Raw genomic sequence first — 19,315 nt, 5'->3', positions numbered from 1 at the left:
GTGTCTGTCTACGGTGACGGGCTGTAACCCTCACCATCATCCCTTTGGAGCCTTTGTTTTCATCCAGTTGCTCACACCTCTAAATGTCCCTTTATTTTCCTCTCTGATTGACACATCTTCCTATTATGTCCCATTTTGCTTTTAAAACCTTTGAGAAGCCCACTGGGTGGATGCCACTAGCCTCTCCTCCTAGGCAGGTGTTTTCAGGGAACTTCTCCATCCGCTGGGTCGTCCCTGAGATGGCCCCAGTGCTGGGCACACGGATATTTAGGACTGTCGGTCTGGAGCTGCTGCCCTGGCCCCTTTTGCCAATGTGGCCTGTCTCCACCACTGGTGTTTAGTGCCTTAGGGAGAGGCGAATGGGTCCGTGGGAAGAGCGCTGGATGGAGGGTGGCGGGAAGCTGCCCTTCGCCTGCGTCAGAGCTGAGAAGGCCAGGTGCAAAGCCCGCCCTGTTGCCTGAGTCGATCGCTTGGGGGCACTGAAGCCTTCTAGGCACTAGCGCCCTGGGGTGCAGCCGGTGGGACTCCCAGGGACTTCCTTAGGAGTCCGCGCTCCCTGAGAGTTCCCCGCGGGTCGCCTCGCTCTGGCGGCCACCCGCGCCTCCTCCGCTTCCTCCAGGCCACAGGGCTCCCCAACCGACTCAGACGCTCGGCACCCCCGGCCCCTTTTCCTGCTGAACCAGCGTGCCGCGCTTTCCCCTCCTCTGGTCTCGCCGCCTCCTCTCCCCCTCGAATCCAGTCCTGGTTTCCCCGCCGCCAGCCTCCCTTCCTCCCTCCCTCCCGGCGGGCTCGCTCCCCGCCCCGCCCCCGCCCCGCCCGCCGTCACCGCGGTCGGCTCCGCTCCGCGCCTGCCCCCGCTCCCGCGTGGCCCGGCCCGGCTCGCCCAGTCCAGTGGCTCCAGTCCGGATCTCACCGCCGCCCGGCCCAGGTGCGAGTCCCCACTGCTGGGGAGGCGGCGGGCCCGGCTCCCCTCGGCCGCCTCGCCCGCCCGGGGTTGGCGGGGAGGGAGCAGCTGGGCGGCCCCGGAGCCCCTCGGAGGACAATGCGCCCGGCGCTCGGCCACCCTCGCTCGGTCTCCTCCGCGCCCGGCGCCTTCCCGCCGCCCCCCGCCGCCGCCCGGCTGCAGCCACTCTTCCTCCGCGGGGGCTCCTTCCGCGGCCGGAGAGGCTCGGGCGACAGCAGCACCAGCACCAGCACCAGCCGCGGGGGAGGCGGCAGCAGACGCGGCGGGGGCGGCGGTTCCCCGAGCAGCAGCACGGGCGCCGAGCGCGAGGACGACGACGAGAGCCTGAGCGTCAGCAAGCCGCTGGTGCCCAACGCCGCGCTCCCGGGGCCGCCGGCTCAGGGGGGCGCCCCCGCTGGCCCCGCGCCCGCCGCCTTCTCCTCCTCCGCCGACACCTCCTCCTCCAGCTCCACGCCCACCTCCTCCTGCAGCATGACCGCCGCGGACTTCGGCGGGGGCGCCGCGGCCGGGGCCGTCGGGGGCCCAGGGAGCCGCTCGGCGGGGGGCGCGGGCGGCGGCGGGGCGGGCGGCGGCGCCTCCTGCTGTTCGTGTTGCTGCTGCTGCGGCCGCCCGGCCCGGCCAGGCCGCAGGGGTCGGCGCCGCGGCTGCGCCCCCAGTCCCGGGTGCCGCTGGGGCTACCAGGCGCTGTCCGTGGTGCTGCTGCTGGCGCAGGGCGGCCTGCTGGACCTGTACCTCATCGCCGTCACGGACCTGTACTGGTGCTCCTGGATCGCCACGGACCTGGTGGTGGTGGTGGGCTGGGCCATCTTCTTCGCCAAGAACAGCCGGGGCCGTCGGGGCGGCGCGGCCAGCGGCGTGCACAACCACCACCCGCACCACCACCACCCCGCGCCGCCCCTGCACCTGCCCGCGCCCTCGGCCGCCTCCGCCGGGGCCAAGGCGCGCGGCGCCCGGGGGGGCGCTGGCGGCGCGGGGGGCGGCCTGGGGGCGGCCGCGGCAGCGGGGGAGTTCGCCTTCGCCTACCTGGCCTGGCTTATCTACTCCATCGCCTTCACGCCCAAGGTGGTGCTGATTCTGGGCACGTCCATCCTAGACCTCATCGAGCTGCGCGCGCCCTTCGGCACCACGGGCTTCCGCCTCACCATGGCGCTCTCGGTGCCCCTGCTCTACAGCTTGGTGCGGGCCATCAGCGAGGCGGGCGCGTCCCCGGGCTCGGCCGGACCCCTGCTGCTGCAACCCCAGCGGCACCGCGCGGCCGGGTGCTTCCTGGGCACGTGCCTGGACCTGCTCGACAGCTTCACGTTGGTGGAGCTGATGCTGGAGGGCCGCGCGCCGCTGCCTGCGCACCTGCGCTACCTGCTCATCGCCGTCTACTTCCTCACCCTCGCCTCGCCGGTGCTCTGGCTCTATGAGCTCAACGCCGCGGCCGCGGCGGCGGCATCCGGGGGCCAGGCCTCCGGGCCCGGCAGCTGCTGCCGCCTTCTGCGCCTGCTGGGCGGCTGCCTGGTGGACGTGCCCTTGCTGGCGCTGCGCTGCCTCCTGGTGGTCAGCTACCAGCAGCCCCTCTCCATCTTCATGCTCAAGAACCTCTTCTTCCTCGGCTGCCGCGGCCTGGAGGCGCTGGAGGGCTGCTGGGACCGGGGCAGTCGGGCCTCCCCGAGTAGGGCCAGAGGGGGCTATGGTGCTCCGCCCTCCGCCCCTCCGCCGCCTCCGCCACCACCTCAGGGAGGCTCCCAGCTGGGCCACTGCATTTCGGAGAACGACGGGGGCGCGCACGGCTATGTCAACACCCTGGCTGTGGCCTCCCAGAATTGAGGGTGAAGAGCATGGGTCCCTGGTTTTGGGTTGAGAGTCCCCAACCCCCTTTTCTTCTACCTTCTGTCACCCAGGTTTGATCAGGCTCTGTTTGGAAGAGGTCACCCTTTATAGGGCTAAGGGCCAGGGTGTCTTTCTGCACCCTGGGTGTGAAGACCGCTTGGAGGGAGACCAGCAGTTAATGGTGAGGGAGGTGGGCGCACTTAACCCCTCCTTTCTTCTATCCTACTCCAATCCTGATCTCCAAGGGGCTGGTACCTCTGCTTCTTTGCCCACCTTCACTCTAATTGCCATCCATCAGGAGGAGAGGGGTGATCGGCCTTGGGTCTTCTTCCTTAGAAGTGCCAGCCTCTTTTGGGCTGTGGTTGGTGGCCATCGTCCCATGCCTTGACATTGACCCAGAACCCACTTTCCACTGATGTGTCTATTCGATTTCTCCCGGGTGATAGATGCAAACTGTATGTCTCTTTCTGTGTGTAGTGTTGTTTTCTTGCGTTCACCCTGTGACCCTTTGCAATGGGTAGGAGATCTGGGGAGGCCCTGCCCCCTATACCTTACCACCACACTCCTCTTTTCTGCCTGGATTTGTGACCATGAATTCCCAGGAAGAGCTGGCCCCTGGGAGCTGCCCAGGTACTCCCTTCGAAGGGAGAAGCTCACCCAGGATCTTCCTCAATCCTGCTCCTCTCCTCTTAGCTCAGAGGGAGGAGGGGATCCATTCTCTAAGGACCAAACCACACCCTTTCTTGGGTGAGCGAGCATTTCTACCTCCGTGCTTTCAACTTTTGTTGCATCATGCACTGATGCTGCTTGCAAAAAATAAGACAAAATACTCAGAAGTTGCATTCGCCATGGCCACTGGCTCCAGCTGGGGTTGGGAGCCAGTGTTATTACAGGGTCTGTGGAGTATCAGCCATTGGCTTGGCCTCCCTCTCTTCTTCCCTCTGCACCTAGAACTCTTATCCTTCCTGTGGTTTGGTGCCGATTAGGTCAGATCTGGGCTTAGAGTAATAGCTTTGGTGGGGTTCCTAGATGGACATGAAGTTGGCCCTACCATGGGCCCACTGGGGTAGGAAGCCCCGTTTCCCACCGGTCCTTCCTCTAGGAAGTGTAGATCAGAAAGGGAGGTGGTGACCTCCTGCCTGTGGTCTGTTTGAGTCTCACTAGGGCCAAGGCAGGATGCACAACTTTCCCTGCTAGATTCCTCTCATTGAGGGTGATGACAAGAGACATCAGAGTCTTGGTGTGGAATGTCACTCTTGCAATCTTTGAGGCAGGATAAGTATTTTTACATATTTTAAGGGTGCAGGAGGACAGCAGGGAACAAGGCCAGGAAATACTCACTTCCTTCCACCCTCAACAGGACGCAGTGGGGGTGAAGCTTGCAGAATTTTTATTGCCCCTTCTCCCTTCTGTTTGGGAAATTTTATGTGGTGTAATAAATCCTAGGCAAGTTACTGGAAGACGTTGATTCTAGTTCTGATTGTGTCACTCACTGGCTTTGAGTGACATATCATTTTTATTTTCTAGGCCTGTTTTCTCACATTAAAAAAGTAGAAGTTAGATGAGTGGTCTCTAAGGTTGAAGGTAATTCCAACTCTCACAGTTTTTGAGTTTGTGGCTCTTCAAAACCCTGGTCCTGATGCCCCCTGTACAGGCGGCCAGGAGAGAAGCCAGCCAGGCTGCACCAGCGGAACATTCCCCGCTCTGCACCAGCAGAGGCCGGGGGAGGGCTTAGGCTCCTGGGCTGGGTGTGGGGCAAGGCTGGCATAGCCGCAGTGTCCACAGCGCCCCCCCACAGGGAGGGCCAGAAGTGCCAAGTCACTGGACATGAACTCAGCACCCAGGTCAAGCCCACGCCTCCCGCTTGAAGCCCCCCTCCCAACTGCTTGGGGGCTTGGGACGGAAGACACCCACATAGACAGATGTAAGAGGGGCCGAGGGCTTGACCAGAGTTCTCTTGAGCCTCCTCATGCTCTCAGAGCAGGGAAGGGTGGGGGAAAATGTTTACACTCGGTCCACGATCTGTGCTTCCAGTCTCTCACCCTATGTGGCCCAAAAGCTGCCTGGATTTCACATTTGCTTTTTTCTGCCTTCTTCCTCCGCCCCCACTGACATCTCTCCCCTCCCTTTGACTGGACTTGAGCTTCTGGGGCCTGGGCCCTGGGCCCTGGGTGGCTGCCAACAGCTGCTCCCTGTTCCCATGTCCTCTCTCCAGCTTTGCTGTTTCTCTGCTACCTAATCTCAGTGACTGTGAAAGGACATGGTGTCTGAGCCATGGCTGGCCACTGGCCGGCCCCCTGACCTCCCCCTTTCTGTTGTTTAGATGGCCATCTCCTGTCTGGTCTCCCTGGTTGTAAAATCTCTGTACTGTTAGGTTTTTGGTGGGAGGCTGTGATAAGTTCCAATGAGCTGCCACTTCCCTGGATATGTCAAGAGGTTGATGGCAACGAGGCCAATTCTGGCAGAGACCAGGCCCCCAACTCAGCCCCAGTCACCCTGTTTTACACATGTGGGTTGAGCACTGTGTGCTCAGAGGGTCAGGCCCTTGCACTCACCTCCCCTGCCACATTCATCATGACCCCTGAAGCTTCCTTTGCCTTGCTTTCTAGTGCATCCCTGGTGCAGGGGCAAACCTGAGATTTCCCCATGGGCTTGAGAGCCAGGGAGGTGCTCTGTCTCCCGAGGCCAATGCCAGCACGTGCATGGTTCACAGAAGAGGACCCTGGGCTCAGAATCTTGAGAATTGCCTGCTCCTAATGTTTCTGCCAGTCAGGGGGTTCCTCTCAGTAAGTTCCCAAATCCTTACTTATTTTAAAAAGACTAGCCCCTCTCTAAAGACTGTTCCATTTTAACATGCCCTGAATCTGCATCTGTGGGTTTGTGAGAGAGCTAGCTGGCGGTGAGATCCTGGAGGAACGAGGGAAGTGGCACCTCACTAGCATTTATCACTTTTATTCCTTCTCTTTTTAAAAATAAAACCAGACTCTGTTCTGAAAATAAAAAACTTGAGACTTGTGACAAGCTTCCTGTGTGGTTTAAGATCTTTTCTGTCTTGGTTTCCTTATGAAGTTTTTAAATGTCACTGTGACATTCGCCATTATTTTATAGGTTTGTGTTAACGTGATGGGAACACCTTGGCCCTTTCCTTCTAGGCAGTGGCATGTGGCTCATTTAACGGAGTCAGCCTGACAGCGATTTTTCCCATCACCCTGGGCTCTCTCTCCCACTTTTCTTTCTTTCCTTCCTTCTTTCTTTTCCTTTCTTTCTGAGCTAGGGTCTCACTCTGTCACCCAGGCTGGAGTGCAGTGGTGCCATCATAGTTCACGGCAGCCTCAAACTCCTGCGCTCAAGCAATCCTGCCTCAGCCTCCCAAGTAGCTGGGACTACAGGTGTGTGCCACCATGCCCAGCTCCCCATTTCTTTCTAAGAGTAGCTTTCCAAAGGGGAACATCTTGAGAAACTGATTTTTAAATACTGTGCCTTCCTCTATCACTCTTGCCCCATCCAGAAGCACAGATTCTTATGTATGAATAAGAAGAACAAGGCCATGGGTTTTTGTTTGGTTTTATTTTAACATAAAGGGTAGTATTAAGTCTAAAGAAGAACATTGGGTCTGCATCAAAATAAACACTTGGTGGTTTTCTTTCTTTATTTTTTAATTTATTTTTTTTGAGACGGAGTTTCGCTCTTGTTACCCAGGCTGGAGTGCAATGTTGCGACCTCGGCTCACCGCAACCTCCGCCTCCTGGGTTCAGGCAATTCTCCTGCCTCAGCCTCCTGAGTAGCTGGGATTACAGGCACACACCAACCACCATGCCCAGCTAATTTTTTGTATTTTTAGTAGAGACGGGGTTTCACCATGTTGACCAGGATGGTCTCGATCTCTTGACCTCGTGATCCACCCGCCTCGGCGTCCCAAAGTGCTGGGATTACGGGCGTGAGCCACCGCGCCCGGCTTTTTTTTTTTTGGAGACAGGGTCTTGCCCTGTCACCCAGGCTGCAGCGCAGTTGTGCAATCCTGGCTCACTGCAGCCTCCACCCCCTGGGCTTAAGCAGTTATCCCACCTCAGCCTCTCGAGTAGCTGGGACTACAGGTATGAGCCACCACACCCAGCTAATTCAGTTTTTTATTTTTTGTAGAGGCAGGGTCTTGCCATGTAGCCTTGGCTGGTCTCAAACTCCTGGGCTTCAAGTGCTCCTCTCATCTTGGCCTCCAGAATGTTGGGATTACAGGTGTGAGTCACTATGCCCAGTCTGTTTCTTTCTTTCATTCCTGGGATAAAACCAAATTGGTTATGTTACATACTACAGCAACAGTTCAGGGGCTCTTCGTCACTGTTCACAGGTGCGATTGAGCTATGTGCTAGTTGATTCGGGCTGTTAAAATACCATAGTCTGAGTGTCCTCTGAAAAACAAATCTTTTCTCATACTTTTGGAGACTTGGGACAGTCCAAGAGCTTGGCAGCACCTTTAGTATTCTCTCCAAACTGGGTTCTTGTTCTTTTCTATATGGATGGGCTGATCATTTTTCAGAACTTTAAGCTCTTACCCCTTTTTGCTTAACAGTTCTATCTTTATGTCATTTATGTCTCTCTTGAATTGTACTGGAAGCAGTCGGAAGGAGCCAGGTTACTCCTTCAATACTTGGTTTAGAGATTTCCTAAGCCAAACATCCCATTGTAAGTTTCATTGCTTGCAGTTTTTACTTCCACAAAATGATAGAACATGAACACAATTTAGCCAATTCTTTGCTGCTTCCTAACAAGGATGGCCTTTTGTCCAGCTTCTTAGTAAATGTTCTTCATTTCTGTCTGTGACTCCATCAGAATGGCCTGACTGCCTGTAATCCCAGCACTTTGGGAGGTCAAGGTGGGTGGATCACTTGAGGCCAGGTGTTCTAGACCAGCCTGGTCAACATGGTGAAACCCTGTCTTTACTAAAAATGCAAAAATTAGCCAGGTGTGATGGCATGTACCTGTAGTCCCAACTACTTGGGAGGCTGAGGCAGGAGAATCGCTTGAACCTGGGAAGTGGAGGTTGCAGTAGGCTCACACCACTGCACTCCAGCCTGGGCAGCACAGTGAGACTCTGTCTCAAAAAAGAAGAAAAAAAAAAAAAGAATGGCCTTACTGTCCATATTCCTACCAACATTCTGTTCAGGATTACTTAGGTATTCTCTAAGAAGATTGGGGTTTCTCTACAGCTCTCCTCTTTTCTTTCTGAGACCTCATCAGAATCACCCTTAATGTCCACCTTTCTAGCGTACTCCTCAGAACTCTTCCAGCCTCTACCCATTACCCAGTTCCAAAGCNCACCCGCCTCGGCCTCCCAAAGTGCTGGGATTACAGGCTTGAGCCACCGCGCCCGGCTCTTTCTTTCTTTTTTAAAGATGGGGTTTCACCATGATGGCCAGGCTGGTCTTGAACTGACCTCAGGTGATCCACCCACCTCGGCCTCCCAAAGTGCTAGGATTACAGGCGTGAACCACTGTGCCCAGCCCATATAGTGGTTTTCTTAGTACACAGGCAGCCAGTATTATACAGCCCTCTCTGTTTTGTGACCCTAGCTTGCTGCTTCTGGCTGTGCCAAAGGCGATGCAGGGGTTTGACTCAGGAGAGCCCGCGAGGCCAGATCTGAGTAGATGCTCCTGGGAGCCTGAGCTCTCTCTGCCTCTCATGAGCTGTGGCTTTGCCCATCGTCTGGCCTCCTGGAACTTCATTATTTATAAAACAGAAGCAACCACAGAAGACACATGGGAAATGGTCCTTTCCCCTACGACATGTGTAACTGCAACAAGGAACAGAATGTACATACAAAATCATTACAGAACAACATAGGAACGTGTCTTCATTTCTCCCTGGAGCAGATGTAAAATAAGGTGATTGCTTTGACCAAGCATGTCATGGATATTTAGAAACGTTTTCTAGGGAAGCAAGCCGGCCCGGACCGATTTTGGTTTGCCAGGCATATCAGAAGTCGATTTGTGACAGGTGGAGAAGGGGCGCAGAGTGATTTGTTCACGTGTATGGAAGGCCCACCTCACACCTGGGCCTTGTGGTGTCTGCCCGAGCAGTGGCCCTAAGGAAGAACAGAACACAGCCCGTGGTTGACATCAGCCCCGTCCCTCCTTACAGCCGCCTTCAGGGCTGCTTTCTGTTTTCCGGAGGCCCTGGAGAGGAGGTAGCTTGAGCAATGTGGCGCTGCGGTCGGGAGGAGCCAGTGTGCACTCCCACATCTGCCCGCTCCTGCAGTGATGGGCAGCTGCTTGGGTCCAGCTTCCTGTCCATGAAAGCTCAGCCATTCTAGCAAAAAAGCCGGGACTGGTTTCACCTTCTGTGAAGATCCCATGGAACTGGTGGGCAGAGGCTGCCAGTGGGACATGCATGCCAGGGAGCAGGCAAGCGCAGGGGCCAGTCACCTGCATCCCCCTTTCCGCTTCCTCTCCTCCTGCTACCCATCTCTGTACCTTCTTCCTGTCTCATCAGAGAGGAAGGATCCGGTGAGCAAACTCATCCTACACTCAATGACCTAAGGGGCTATTCCTCCCCGGAAGGACTCCAAGGGGAGGTGGGCTGGGCCAGGCTCCCTGGCACCCTTGAAACCAGGAGACAGGGGACTGCGTGTTCCTCTCACAGTGCTAGGATCTGGCAGAGGCAGTGGGGCGTGGAGAGCCATGCAGAGGCAGAGGGCAAGATGGACCGGAGGCCATTTCAGAGTGAGGGAGGCTCGGCGGGGAACGAGTTCGGGCACAGAATTAACCTTGACAGCTCACACCACGGGTTGAAGGGTAGTTGTTTTTCTTCAGAGTCTTCTATAAACTATAACCCATGGAATCCATATTGTGGCCGTTTTTCCACAATGCACATTGCTCACTCAGCCAGACACTTCCTGAGCTCCTTAGAGATGCCCAGTATGGGAACACATTACTTTTAGAGTCTGAAAGCAAACACAGGAGGGAGAGAGCCATACCTAACAGCAGGGAAAGAGGCTCAATGGTGCCTCGGGGGCACAAACTGCTCTCCCCAGAAGCAGGCTGGTGCCACTCAGGGACACTGCAGGCCTCCCACGACCCCACGAGGCGAGAACTCCTGCCCCGCCCACTTTACAGATAGGCAAGCCACCTAGGGTGGATGAGCAGCTGGCCAGTCCCCAACCATGCTGCTTCTTCTGTGTGAGGACCCTGTGTCGGACACACCTGACTTGGGGGACGAGGGCCTGGATGTTGAGTGGCAATGTCCATCTCAGTCTGCCCTCAAGTGCCCCCGGTCTTGCTGGAGTCCCAGCTGTGGCAGGGCGCTAAGGCGGAAGAGGGCCCTGCACATCCCTCGTTTATTCAGGAAGGAGAGCACCAACCGCAGAGCCCAAAGGCTATAGAATTAAAACTGCCCACTGCATTGTAAGCACTTCTTCTCTCTTAAGCCCTATTTAATTTTCAAAGATAAACAGTAAAGGCCAGGCATGGTGGGCTCATGCCTGTAATCCCAGCACTTTGGGAGGCCGAGGTGGGCAGACGGCTTGAGCCCAGGAGTTTGTGACTAGTCTGGACAACATGGCATAACTCCAATTCTACAAAAAATACACACACGCAAATTAGCTGGGCACGGTGGTACACACCTGTAGTTCCAGCTACTGGGCAGGCTGAGGTGGATGGATTGCTTGAGCCTCGGACAGAGAGAGATCACGACTTAAAAACAAACAAAAAACCAAGACACAATAAAAGCATGAAGGAAGTAACTCCACCACACCCTTGCATTCAGAGACCCAGCTCAGATGTTCCAGGGACTGAACACAACCCTCTTTAGACCCTCAATAGCTTCAAGAACCTTCCTATGCCGAAAAGAAAAACTGGTTTTGAATCCAAGTAATTAATTTAAAGAAACAAAACAAACAAAACCGGGCTCAAGATAGTAGGCAGGAAAAGTCACGAAACTGGGGGAGCTGGGAGCTTGCTTGGTGGCCGCGTGCACAATCGCCCTGGACAGTCACGGTTAGATGCTCCGCTGCAGGTTTTGGGCACACACTGACTGCTGCTTCCTTCCCAGCCGACCACCTATGTACGCTCTGCTTCGGAGAGGGGCTGAAGAGGTGGGAGGGGCACAGCATGGGGGGCATCTGTTCTTAGACATTTCCGGGTGAAGCAGAATTTATTAGCCATGGTTCAGAATAATACAAAAATAAAGGCATGGCTTCATACACACTCTTGAAGCTCTTGGCATTAGGCTGACAGCGGACACCATACTCAGAGTTATGGAATTCCTAGCATTTAGGATAAGCAAGGACTGGTGTGAGACTGGGCACAGGGAATGGGGAGGGAACGTGAGGAGAAACGGATTGACACTAAGAAGAAATGGAGGTGGCTAGGCATGGTGGCTCACACCTGTAATCCAAGCACTTTGGAGGCCAAGGCGGGTGGATCACCTGAGGTCAGGAGTTCAAGACCAGCCTGACCAACATGGTGAAACCCCATCTTAAAAAAAAAAAAAAGAAGAAGAAATGGAGGTGCCCTGGAGAATTTATGGCTCCTTTCCATGTCACGTCCAGAAGAGGCAAGTCTACAGGGATCAAAGTAGCCGAGGGGTGCCTAGGGATGGGAGGGTGTGGTGGGGACTAAGGGGGGCTGGATTTCTTTTGGGGGTAATAAACTGTGCTAAGATTGTGCTGATGGTTGCTGAACTGTAACTACACTAAACGCATTGAACTGTGCACGGTCAATTGTGGGTTGTATGAGACGTGAGCTGTATTCCAACAAAGCTGTTAAGAGAACAAGGGAAGCTCCCCCGGAGATAGTGGGCAATGCCCATCAGGGACATTTGTTGGCATGGGCTCAAAGGCCAGCAGAATTCAAGGCTTGTGAGGAATGGGAGAAAATGGGAACGTGTTCTAGCCAGGGAAGAGTGCACCGTGGTAGCCTGTACTCTGGAGTTTGAACAGGTATTTACTGGAAAGGTCACAGAAAGCCTGGTAGCTGTCCAGGACTACTGGAGGAGGGACGGAGCCCAAAAGGCCGGTGGCTGGGAGGCCTCAGCTCCTGTTCTCCCTGGTTTGGTCCTTTGCTGCTGTTGGGTGGAGTATGGGCCATGCACTGTCTGGGACACAGACCTTGGTGGCCCTGCTGACACTAGGCAAACTCCAACTGCAAGAAAAAAATTCTGCAGCTAGGAACTTCTTGACCTACAATATGTGACTCAAAACAGCTACTAGAAACTCTTACCAGATTAACAATTTATGCATTCTTTTACTGGTAATCTTTCAGTTACATGTATGTGTGTACACACACACATACACACACAAACTGTCCTATTTGCTCTCCTGTCACAGTTCCAAATCCTCTCCTCCTCACTGGAGCTTGGAAATACAGTTAAGCACTAAGGTGCAGGAATAAAGGGCACTCTATTCCAGCGTCTGACAGCACCTCAATGTGTTCTTCAGGACCCTGAAGCCAGAACCCTCCAGCCTACCCCTAGGAGGTAGCTCAGGAACAGATTCTTCAAACACTGGCTTCAGAGTGTCTCATCAAATGCTGCTTTTGGACCTCAGACCTTGAAGTCACAGCAGCACCCCTTCCTCTCCACACACAAGGTCTGCCCAGGTCTTCACTGCTACCCCCACCCCTCATTTCCTTGCCCTTGCACCCCACGGCTTCCCAAGCTCAGGGGAGCTCCCACCCAGCTGCTCTGAAGAATCCTGCACCCTAACAGCTCCCCACTGACGGCCGACGGCTCCCCACTGACAGCCGGCTGGGATGCGGGTGCAGGTTCAAACTCACCTTCCTGCAGGACGATTTTTGTTTCACCTCCACATTTCTCTCTGCCTATAAATGAGCTCAGGTGACATCCAGCTGTGTTTGGCCCTCAGCATCTTGCCATGCAGAGGGACAGCTCATCAGACAAAAGGGGCCCAGGCCGTGGGGTCTCTCTGGCTGCGCCCCTCTTCCCAGTCCAGGCTCCACCAGCAGCTCCCTGACATGCTCACTCCACTTTCTCCCAGCACTCGCCACAGGCTGCTTCCTTCAGCTTAGGTGTCTCCTCCGGGACCTCCCCCTGGCCTGGTGCCTCTCCTGTGCATGCTCATGGCTCTGGGCAGACTTCCACTCAACCTTTCTATTTTTTTATTATTTGTTTGAGACAAGGTCTCACTCTGTTGACCAGGCTGGACGATGGTACCATTATAGCTTACTGCAGTCTCCACCTCCTAGGAGGGCTCAAGTAAGTGATCACTTGCATCAGCCTCCCAAGTAGCTAGGACTACAGACATGTGCCACCATGACTGGCGAATTAAAAAAAAAATTAGGTAGAGACGAGGTCTCACTATGTTGCCCAGGCTGGTCTTGAAATCCTGAGCTCAAGCAATCCACCTGCCTAGGCCTCCCAAAGTGCTGGGATTACAAGCGTGAGCCACCGCACCTGGCCCATTCAGCTTTTACATCTCATGTGACCATCCAGGTTTTTTTTTTGAGACCGAGTATCCCTCTGTTGCCCAGGCTGGAGTGCAGTGGCACAATCTTGGCTCACTGCAACGTCCGCCTCCCAGGTTCAAGCAATTCTCCTGCCTCAGCCTCTCACGTAGCTGGGACTACAGGCATGTGTAACCACGCCCAATTAATTTTTGTATTTTTAGTAGAGATGGGGTTTCACCATTTTGGCCAGGCTGGTCTCGAACTTCTGACCTCAAGTGATCAGCCTACCTTGGCCGCCCAAAGTACCGGGATTACTGGCTTGAGTCACTGTGCTGGCCCATTCTGTTTGTTAGTGTCCTTAGCACTAGAGGTTAAGCTCCTTGGTGGCTGGGGCCATGTCACATGGTATCTCAAATGCCTGGCACATATCAGGTGCACAATAAATGCCTGATGAATGAATGATGGTGATCAAGGGCACTCTACCATCAGCTCCTTGGAGTAGGCCGTGTGGATTCCCCTGGGATGGAAAATAACCAGATGGCTGCATGAAGAAAGTTCGGCGGGGTGCCGGGGTGAAAATCCAGACGCCTCCATTTTAAAGCCTCCACTTCACACGCGAACAAATACACATGCAGACATGTACACACAGACCAACACGTGTGTACCCACGTGCACACACTCCTTCAAGGCTGGGATCTGGGCGGTCCCTGGAGAGCCGCCCTCAGGCCCTGGGCCTCTCTGACTCCGACCCCACCGTGTCCCAGCCCGAGTTCTCCTGCAGCTGGCGGAAGAGCAGCTGCCGTTGGAGGCTCCTCAGGCTCTCCAGGTCTTCCGGAGAGAGTGGCGAGGCGGGCTTCCCTGGGTCCTGCTCATCCTCCTCCGTTTCCGTGAGTCCGTCTGGGGGCTGCGGGGAACTCCTGGAGATGTAGCCCTGGTCAGACTGTACCGACTGCCGCTGCTCCTCCTCGCAGGGTGTGTGCGCGTCTTTGAGGACCATGGCGGGTCTCCCGCAGCCTCCCTGCGCCTCCTGACAGCTCAGACTCTGCTGGAAGAGCGAGAGCATCAAGCCTTCCAGCTGCTCCCTCACGTCCTCTGGAAGGAGGTCAGGAGACGCCATGGGGGTGCTGCCAAGGGGTGAGTCCTCAAGGTCCACAGGGAGGAAGAGGACGCTATTTCGCCCAGCGCCCAGGCCACCCAGCAGCGGGCACGCCTCATCCTCCCCAGCCAGCGCCAGCCGGCCAGCAGCACCGTCAGCCAGGGGCCCGGGCTCCACCGCGGCCGGGGTGCCCTCCTCTGCAGGGAGCACCAGGGTGTGGAGGGGCTGCGTCGCCGGCTGCCCCCCGAGCTGCAGGTGAGGCTCCAGCTTCACCACTGCTCCTCCTTCCTCCCCGACCAGGAGGTCTATCGCCAGGCAGTCCTGGGACCCCGGTTCACGGACCAGGGGCGCCTGCTTCACGATGCCGGTTCCCGAAGGCAGCAGCGGCTCCTCGAACACGTCTTCGTCCAGGGGTGGGGCGTCCTGGTCTTCGGCCGGGCAGAGGCTCTCGCGCTCGAACCAGTCGGGGCAGCGGGCCTGCCAGTCCCGGAACCTGTCCAGGGCGGCGCGGAGCTGCCTGCCGCCCGGGCTGCGCAGGTAGTTGTCCCCCGACAGTTCCCCGACGCGGTGCATGCGGCCTGGCTGGAACATCTCCAGGTCCTGGATGCGGAAGTACACCTCCTCGAACCTGTCCATGAGTGCGTACCGCGGCGCCGCACCGAACAGGTCGGGAACATCGCCCTCGCTGCTGACCTCGCGGAAGTAGCAGACCACGTAGGTGCCGAAGCAGGCTGGCCTCTTGAAGTCTGGGAGGATCATGTTCATGGCTGCCGTGAACAGGTCCCCCGCGGGCTTCCCGTGGTCGCAGCGCAGCCGCACAGGTGCCCCCCGGCCCAGGAGCGCCTGCCACTTGGCGCGCGTGCCGCGGGAGCACAGGATGATGATCTTGGAGTTGCTCTCCACCATCTCCTGCTTCTGGCGGCCCACCCAGGTCATGACTCCCACCTCCGAGATGGCCTGCTCCTCCAGCAGGTCCAGGGCCACTTCTGTGCCGCAGGCAGTGAGCAGGAACTGGGCGAATTTCAGGACCACGTCCACGTAGAGGGGGTGGTCGGCTGAGTAGATGATCCAGACCTTCCTGGGCTTCAGCGGTGGGGGCGTCAGGTCAGCGGCAGGCAGGCCATCTAAGGAAACAAGACCACACGTGCTGACCCTACCCCAGGGTCCAGGGCGGCTGTGTGCCTGCCAGCCCCGGAGGGGCGGGGACCAGGACACAGCCTGGCTCTCTCCCTAGCCTGAGAAAGCCACGGAAGCCTGCTGGAAAAATGCAGATTTAGTATTCCACCTTTGGCTGCCTGAAGAAAATCAGTCTGCTGCCTTGTGAGAAAAATAATCTCTCACGTTCCTATCTGGTCTTTAGCCTGTGCTTTAATTAAAAAAAGAAAAAGAGCGGCCAGCCCTATTGGTCTGCTCCAGGGAGGACCTCTTTTCACAAAATACTGTGCACTTACCTTTCCTCGTCTGAATCAATAAATGGCACCCAGGCCTTGTTATTAGGGGCCCTTCTGAGTGGGGTCCTGGAAGGGGGGGTCCTAAGGTAGGGTCTCCTGAAGGGGCTTGGGATTTAGAAGACAGGAGGCAGCCCACCCACTTATCCCAGGAGAACCCTCCACTGCTTTAAAAACAAGCAAACACACAAACCAGGAAATACTGACCCGTGTGTTTGGTGTCATTACTGTGTTTTTCGCTTGCAGGCCCTGGAAAGGAAAAGAAAGACACTGGAGTGGTTCTCTGGGAAGAGAAACAGAAACCAGCTCACAGGGCGTGTGCCTCACCTTGACAAAGGGTGAAGGGTAGGGGGCAGCCCTGAGCCGGAAGGCTGTACTAGGTGCCCGCACAGCCGTGAATCCTGGGTCGCTGACTACAAGCACATGACTGGAGCATTTACTGGTGCCTCTGAAATGCAGCTTCTTCCTCTGTGCAGTGGGTCTGTGTTTGCTCTCGTGTAACGGGGATTAAATGAGCGTGCATATGTAAAGTCCTGGCACGTTGCACATAATCAGTTGGGGTCATAGTTATTTAATAGCACTGACCCAGCTGGGACCCCCAGAACGGTGCTGGAGGGTCCATCCTGGCTCCTCATTATGGTCTTGGTCTGCCCCGTGTCCCTGAAATTTGGCCACCCCAAACTGACTCCACCTGAGGGAAAGCTCTTCCCCAGAAGCGTCCTGCAGAAGGCATGCATCTTACCACACTTCTTTCCAGAAGCCGCCCCACTGGGCCGCTTTCAACATTTCCTCCTGGTATTTTTGGGGTGAGGAAGGGGAACCCACATACTTAAGCAATTGTTCCCCTCAGAGATGTGATGAAAAAACTGCTCTGTGGGAGTTAACTCCTTGGTGACAGCTGGGATGATCAAGACCCACGAGACTGAGCAAGTGACTTAGAACCTTAATCTCAATCCTAGCCCTTTCGGCTCTTCCCTAGACCCATCAAAGACAGTGAAATAACCAGCGAGGCTCCTCCTTGCCTTCACCCCGGGATGTGGCGCACTTTGGGAAACAGAAGCAACAGCAGAAAGGAAATGAAAAGCACCCCCACAGCATTAGGGAGCTGCACAGCCTAGAGCACCAGCCGAGAAGCTGTCAGATGTTATCAGAACCCCCAAAGGCCCTCTCATGCCAGCAGAGGGCTGCAGGCAGGAGAGACTGGTATGTACTAATCCCCCCCCAGCAAGCACCTTCCTCAGATACTCATTTAACCTTCATCACAGCCCTGACAGGGAAGCAATATCAGCACATTTTACAGAAAAGTGACTCCATGGTGTGTTAAGTAACTGGCCCGTGACTACAAGGCTAACGAGGTGGGGCTGGGGTCTACCCCGATGGCTCAGGGGAGCCGGGGCCTTCTCTATCACCCGACGCTGGCCCTCGCTCTTCTCCCTGACCCCAGATGTACACATTTGGGGGCTGCAGGATGGGGTTGTTCAGGCTGCTCCGCCTGCCTGGCTGGTAATTCCTGACACAAAAAAACTTCACTCTGGCTCCTTCCAACCTGTTGATTTTAATAATATTTCATTTAATAACAACAAATATAATGGTAGCTAATGGACACTGTGCAAACAGCACATGCCAGGTTCTGTGCTAAGAATTTATGTGCCTTATTTCACTCAGCAGCACAGTGACATGGGTATCACTGTGATTTCCCTTTTCCAAGCGAGAACCTGAGGCTCAGAGAATAAAGCGATTTGCCCTGCTAGTGAGTGGCAGTGCTAGGGACAGCCAGACCCCAGCCCTTACCTGGTAGCCTCCAGGTCATGCAGACGATCAGCAGGATGACGGAGCCCACCAGCAGGATAGAGACGCCCGTGATGAACCAGTACACCCACAGGGGCATGTAGTCTGTGGTGAGCACAACAGTGTGAGTGCTGCCCAGGCCTGCCCTGCCGGCCGAGGGCCCCAGCCCCTATCCCCAGCCTCAGGCTCTGTCCTCTCTGGCTACGACAAACCATGGTCCACCACCCCGCGCCCTCGCGCCCACCCCCCCACCCCCGGGCTGAGAAACCATGGTGTCACCCACCCCGGGGCTGACAAACTGTGGTCTCACCCCCCGACCCCCCGGCTGACAAACCATGGTCTCACCCCCGCACCCCCAACCCCACCCCAGCTGGCCTCCTTCAGGCTAGTCTGCCTGGGTCAGGCACGGACTTCTCACTCTCACGTGGCCCCTGGGGAATGGCCCCTGAGGGCTGCAGCGCTGCAGAGATGGGAGCTTACCCGCAATTGGTTCTGCAATGAGAACAAAGGGAAAGAGTATTCTTAACCCTTCCCAGTCATCACAAAAACCACCACTGACATCCCTTAAGGGCCTTCATGACCTTGGCCCCGCACCAGGCACTTTAGATCCAGGCTGAACTTAATGAAGCCACCTACAAGAGACAAGGACTTGAGCTGCTGGTCTAAGGAGAGATGCCTTGCCTCCTCCTTGGCAGGCTGGGTCTCCTTCCAGCCTGGCCCCATGTCTCAGCCTTCTTGTGAGCCTGTGGCCGCAGCCTCCCATGTGTTAGGACATGCGACTTCCGAACAGTGTCCCTGGGGTGTGATCTTGGACAAGTTATTCAATATCGTTGTGCCTCAGTTTCCTCATCCATGAACCTGGGGTTTGGGGTGGGGGAATCCTCTACTTCACAGTATGATGACTCACTCACAACGAGGGAAGATCAAACATGGACAGCATGTTGGAGCCTCGTGCTCTGTGCATGGCGCAGAACTATGCCTATAGGCTAAAAATCAACCCATTTTCCAGTCAAGAAAGTGGAGGGTCAGAAAGGTCAAGGATTTTGCCTGAGGATGCATCACTAACGAAAGGCAGCCAGGAGCCCAACCCCAGGGAGTGACACTCTGAAGTCCACTGCACACTTCAGGCCTGAAGAGCTCTAAGTTAAACTAAACTCTCCCCCAAAACCACCCCCGAGACCCAGGTCAGGCCTCAGCCCAGGCTGGTGGCCCTCAGCCACCTGCACTCCCAGTGTGGCCCTGGACAGCGGCATGTCTCCTACCTGGAGTGTCTGGCATTTCTGGGCAGGAAACAGTCACAGAGTGTCTGAAGCAGTCGTTGAGGCAGCTGCTGAAGAAGGGCTGGATCTGCGGGCAGAGAGGGCAGGTTAAGGGCTGCAGAACCATAGAGCGCGCACGGCATCCAGCCAGCAGAGGCAATGTGAGAGTCGGGAACCCTGGCTGGCTATTCCACAATCTCTACTTGGACATCGTCTCCCTCCAGCGAGGGGAGGACGGTCAGAGGACCCCTGCCCAGGTGAGGCTAGGAGAATCAGAAACGAGAAAGGCAGGGGCAGTGTCTCAACTGGCAAGGAATTCTCACTGCCAGCCATGCTTGGTGCCAGAGAGAACACAAGCCTTCCCTGTGCACCAGCAGGAACAACAGACTGTGCACCTTCCCCTCTCCATCCACACCACTCTACCTGTGCACACACCTCACTCACATCCACACCACACTCTCCACCTGTGCACGCTCTCTTCTCCGTCCACACCACACTCCCCACCTGTGCACGCTCCCCACTCTGTCCACACCACTCTCCCCACC

The 19,315-nt window shown here is 56.1% G+C and overlaps 2 protein-coding genes across 3 annotated transcripts in view; one reads left to right on the top strand and one right to left on the bottom strand.

Moving 5' to 3' along the window:
* The first annotated feature begins 815 nt into the window (after positions 1-815).
* On the top strand, positions 816-5,798 carry TMEM121B (transmembrane protein 121B). Of its 2 annotated transcripts, XM_037734939.1 has the most exons (2): positions 816-2,386; positions 2,460-5,798. In XM_037734939.1, the coding sequence occupies exons 1-2, from the start codon at positions 1,043-1,045 to the stop codon at positions 2,811-2,813; spliced, it is 1,698 nt and encodes a 565-aa protein (XP_037590867.1). In that variant the 5' UTR covers positions 816-1,042; the 3' UTR covers positions 2,814-5,798. The 2 variants fall into 2 exon arrangements, with proteins under 2 accessions (XP_037590867.1, XP_017374087.1); XM_017518598.2 differs by having other exon boundaries at positions 816-5,798.
* A 6,068-nt stretch (positions 5,799-11,866) lies between these two features.
* Positions 11,867-19,315, bottom strand: part of IL17RA (interleukin 17 receptor A) — a 37,720-nt gene continuing 30,271 nt past the window's right edge. Inside the window, exons 9-13 of the mRNA XM_017518597.2 lie at positions 18,774-18,858; positions 17,992-18,003; positions 17,515-17,616; positions 15,931-15,972; positions 11,867-15,399 (exon numbers count right to left, since the gene is read on the bottom strand). Of these exons, the coding sequence (XP_017374086.1) occupies positions 13,901-15,399; positions 15,931-15,972; positions 17,515-17,616; positions 17,992-18,003; positions 18,774-18,858 (1,740 nt within the window). The 3' untranslated portion in view covers positions 11,867-13,900. The remainder of the gene's footprint in view (positions 15,400-15,930; positions 15,973-17,514; positions 17,617-17,991; positions 18,004-18,773; positions 18,859-19,315) is intronic.

This window comes from Cebus imitator, unplaced genomic scaffold, assembly GCF_001604975.1.
Source record: "Cebus imitator isolate Cc_AM_T3 unplaced genomic scaffold, Cebus_imitator-1.0 Scaffold689, whole genome shotgun sequence".
In the NCBI taxonomy this organism is placed as follows: Eukaryota; Metazoa; Chordata; class Mammalia; order Primates; family Cebidae; genus Cebus; species Cebus imitator.
The sequence above is the reverse complement of the archived record's forward strand: the minus strand, read 5'-3'. Positions and strand labels throughout refer to the sequence as shown.

Bases quoted from the DNA above. Each gene is read 5' to 3' on its own strand.
- TMEM121B (XM_017518598.2), top strand. From the start codon at position 1,043: ATGCGCCCGGCGCTCGGCCACCCTCGCTCGGTCTCCTCCGCGCCCGGC.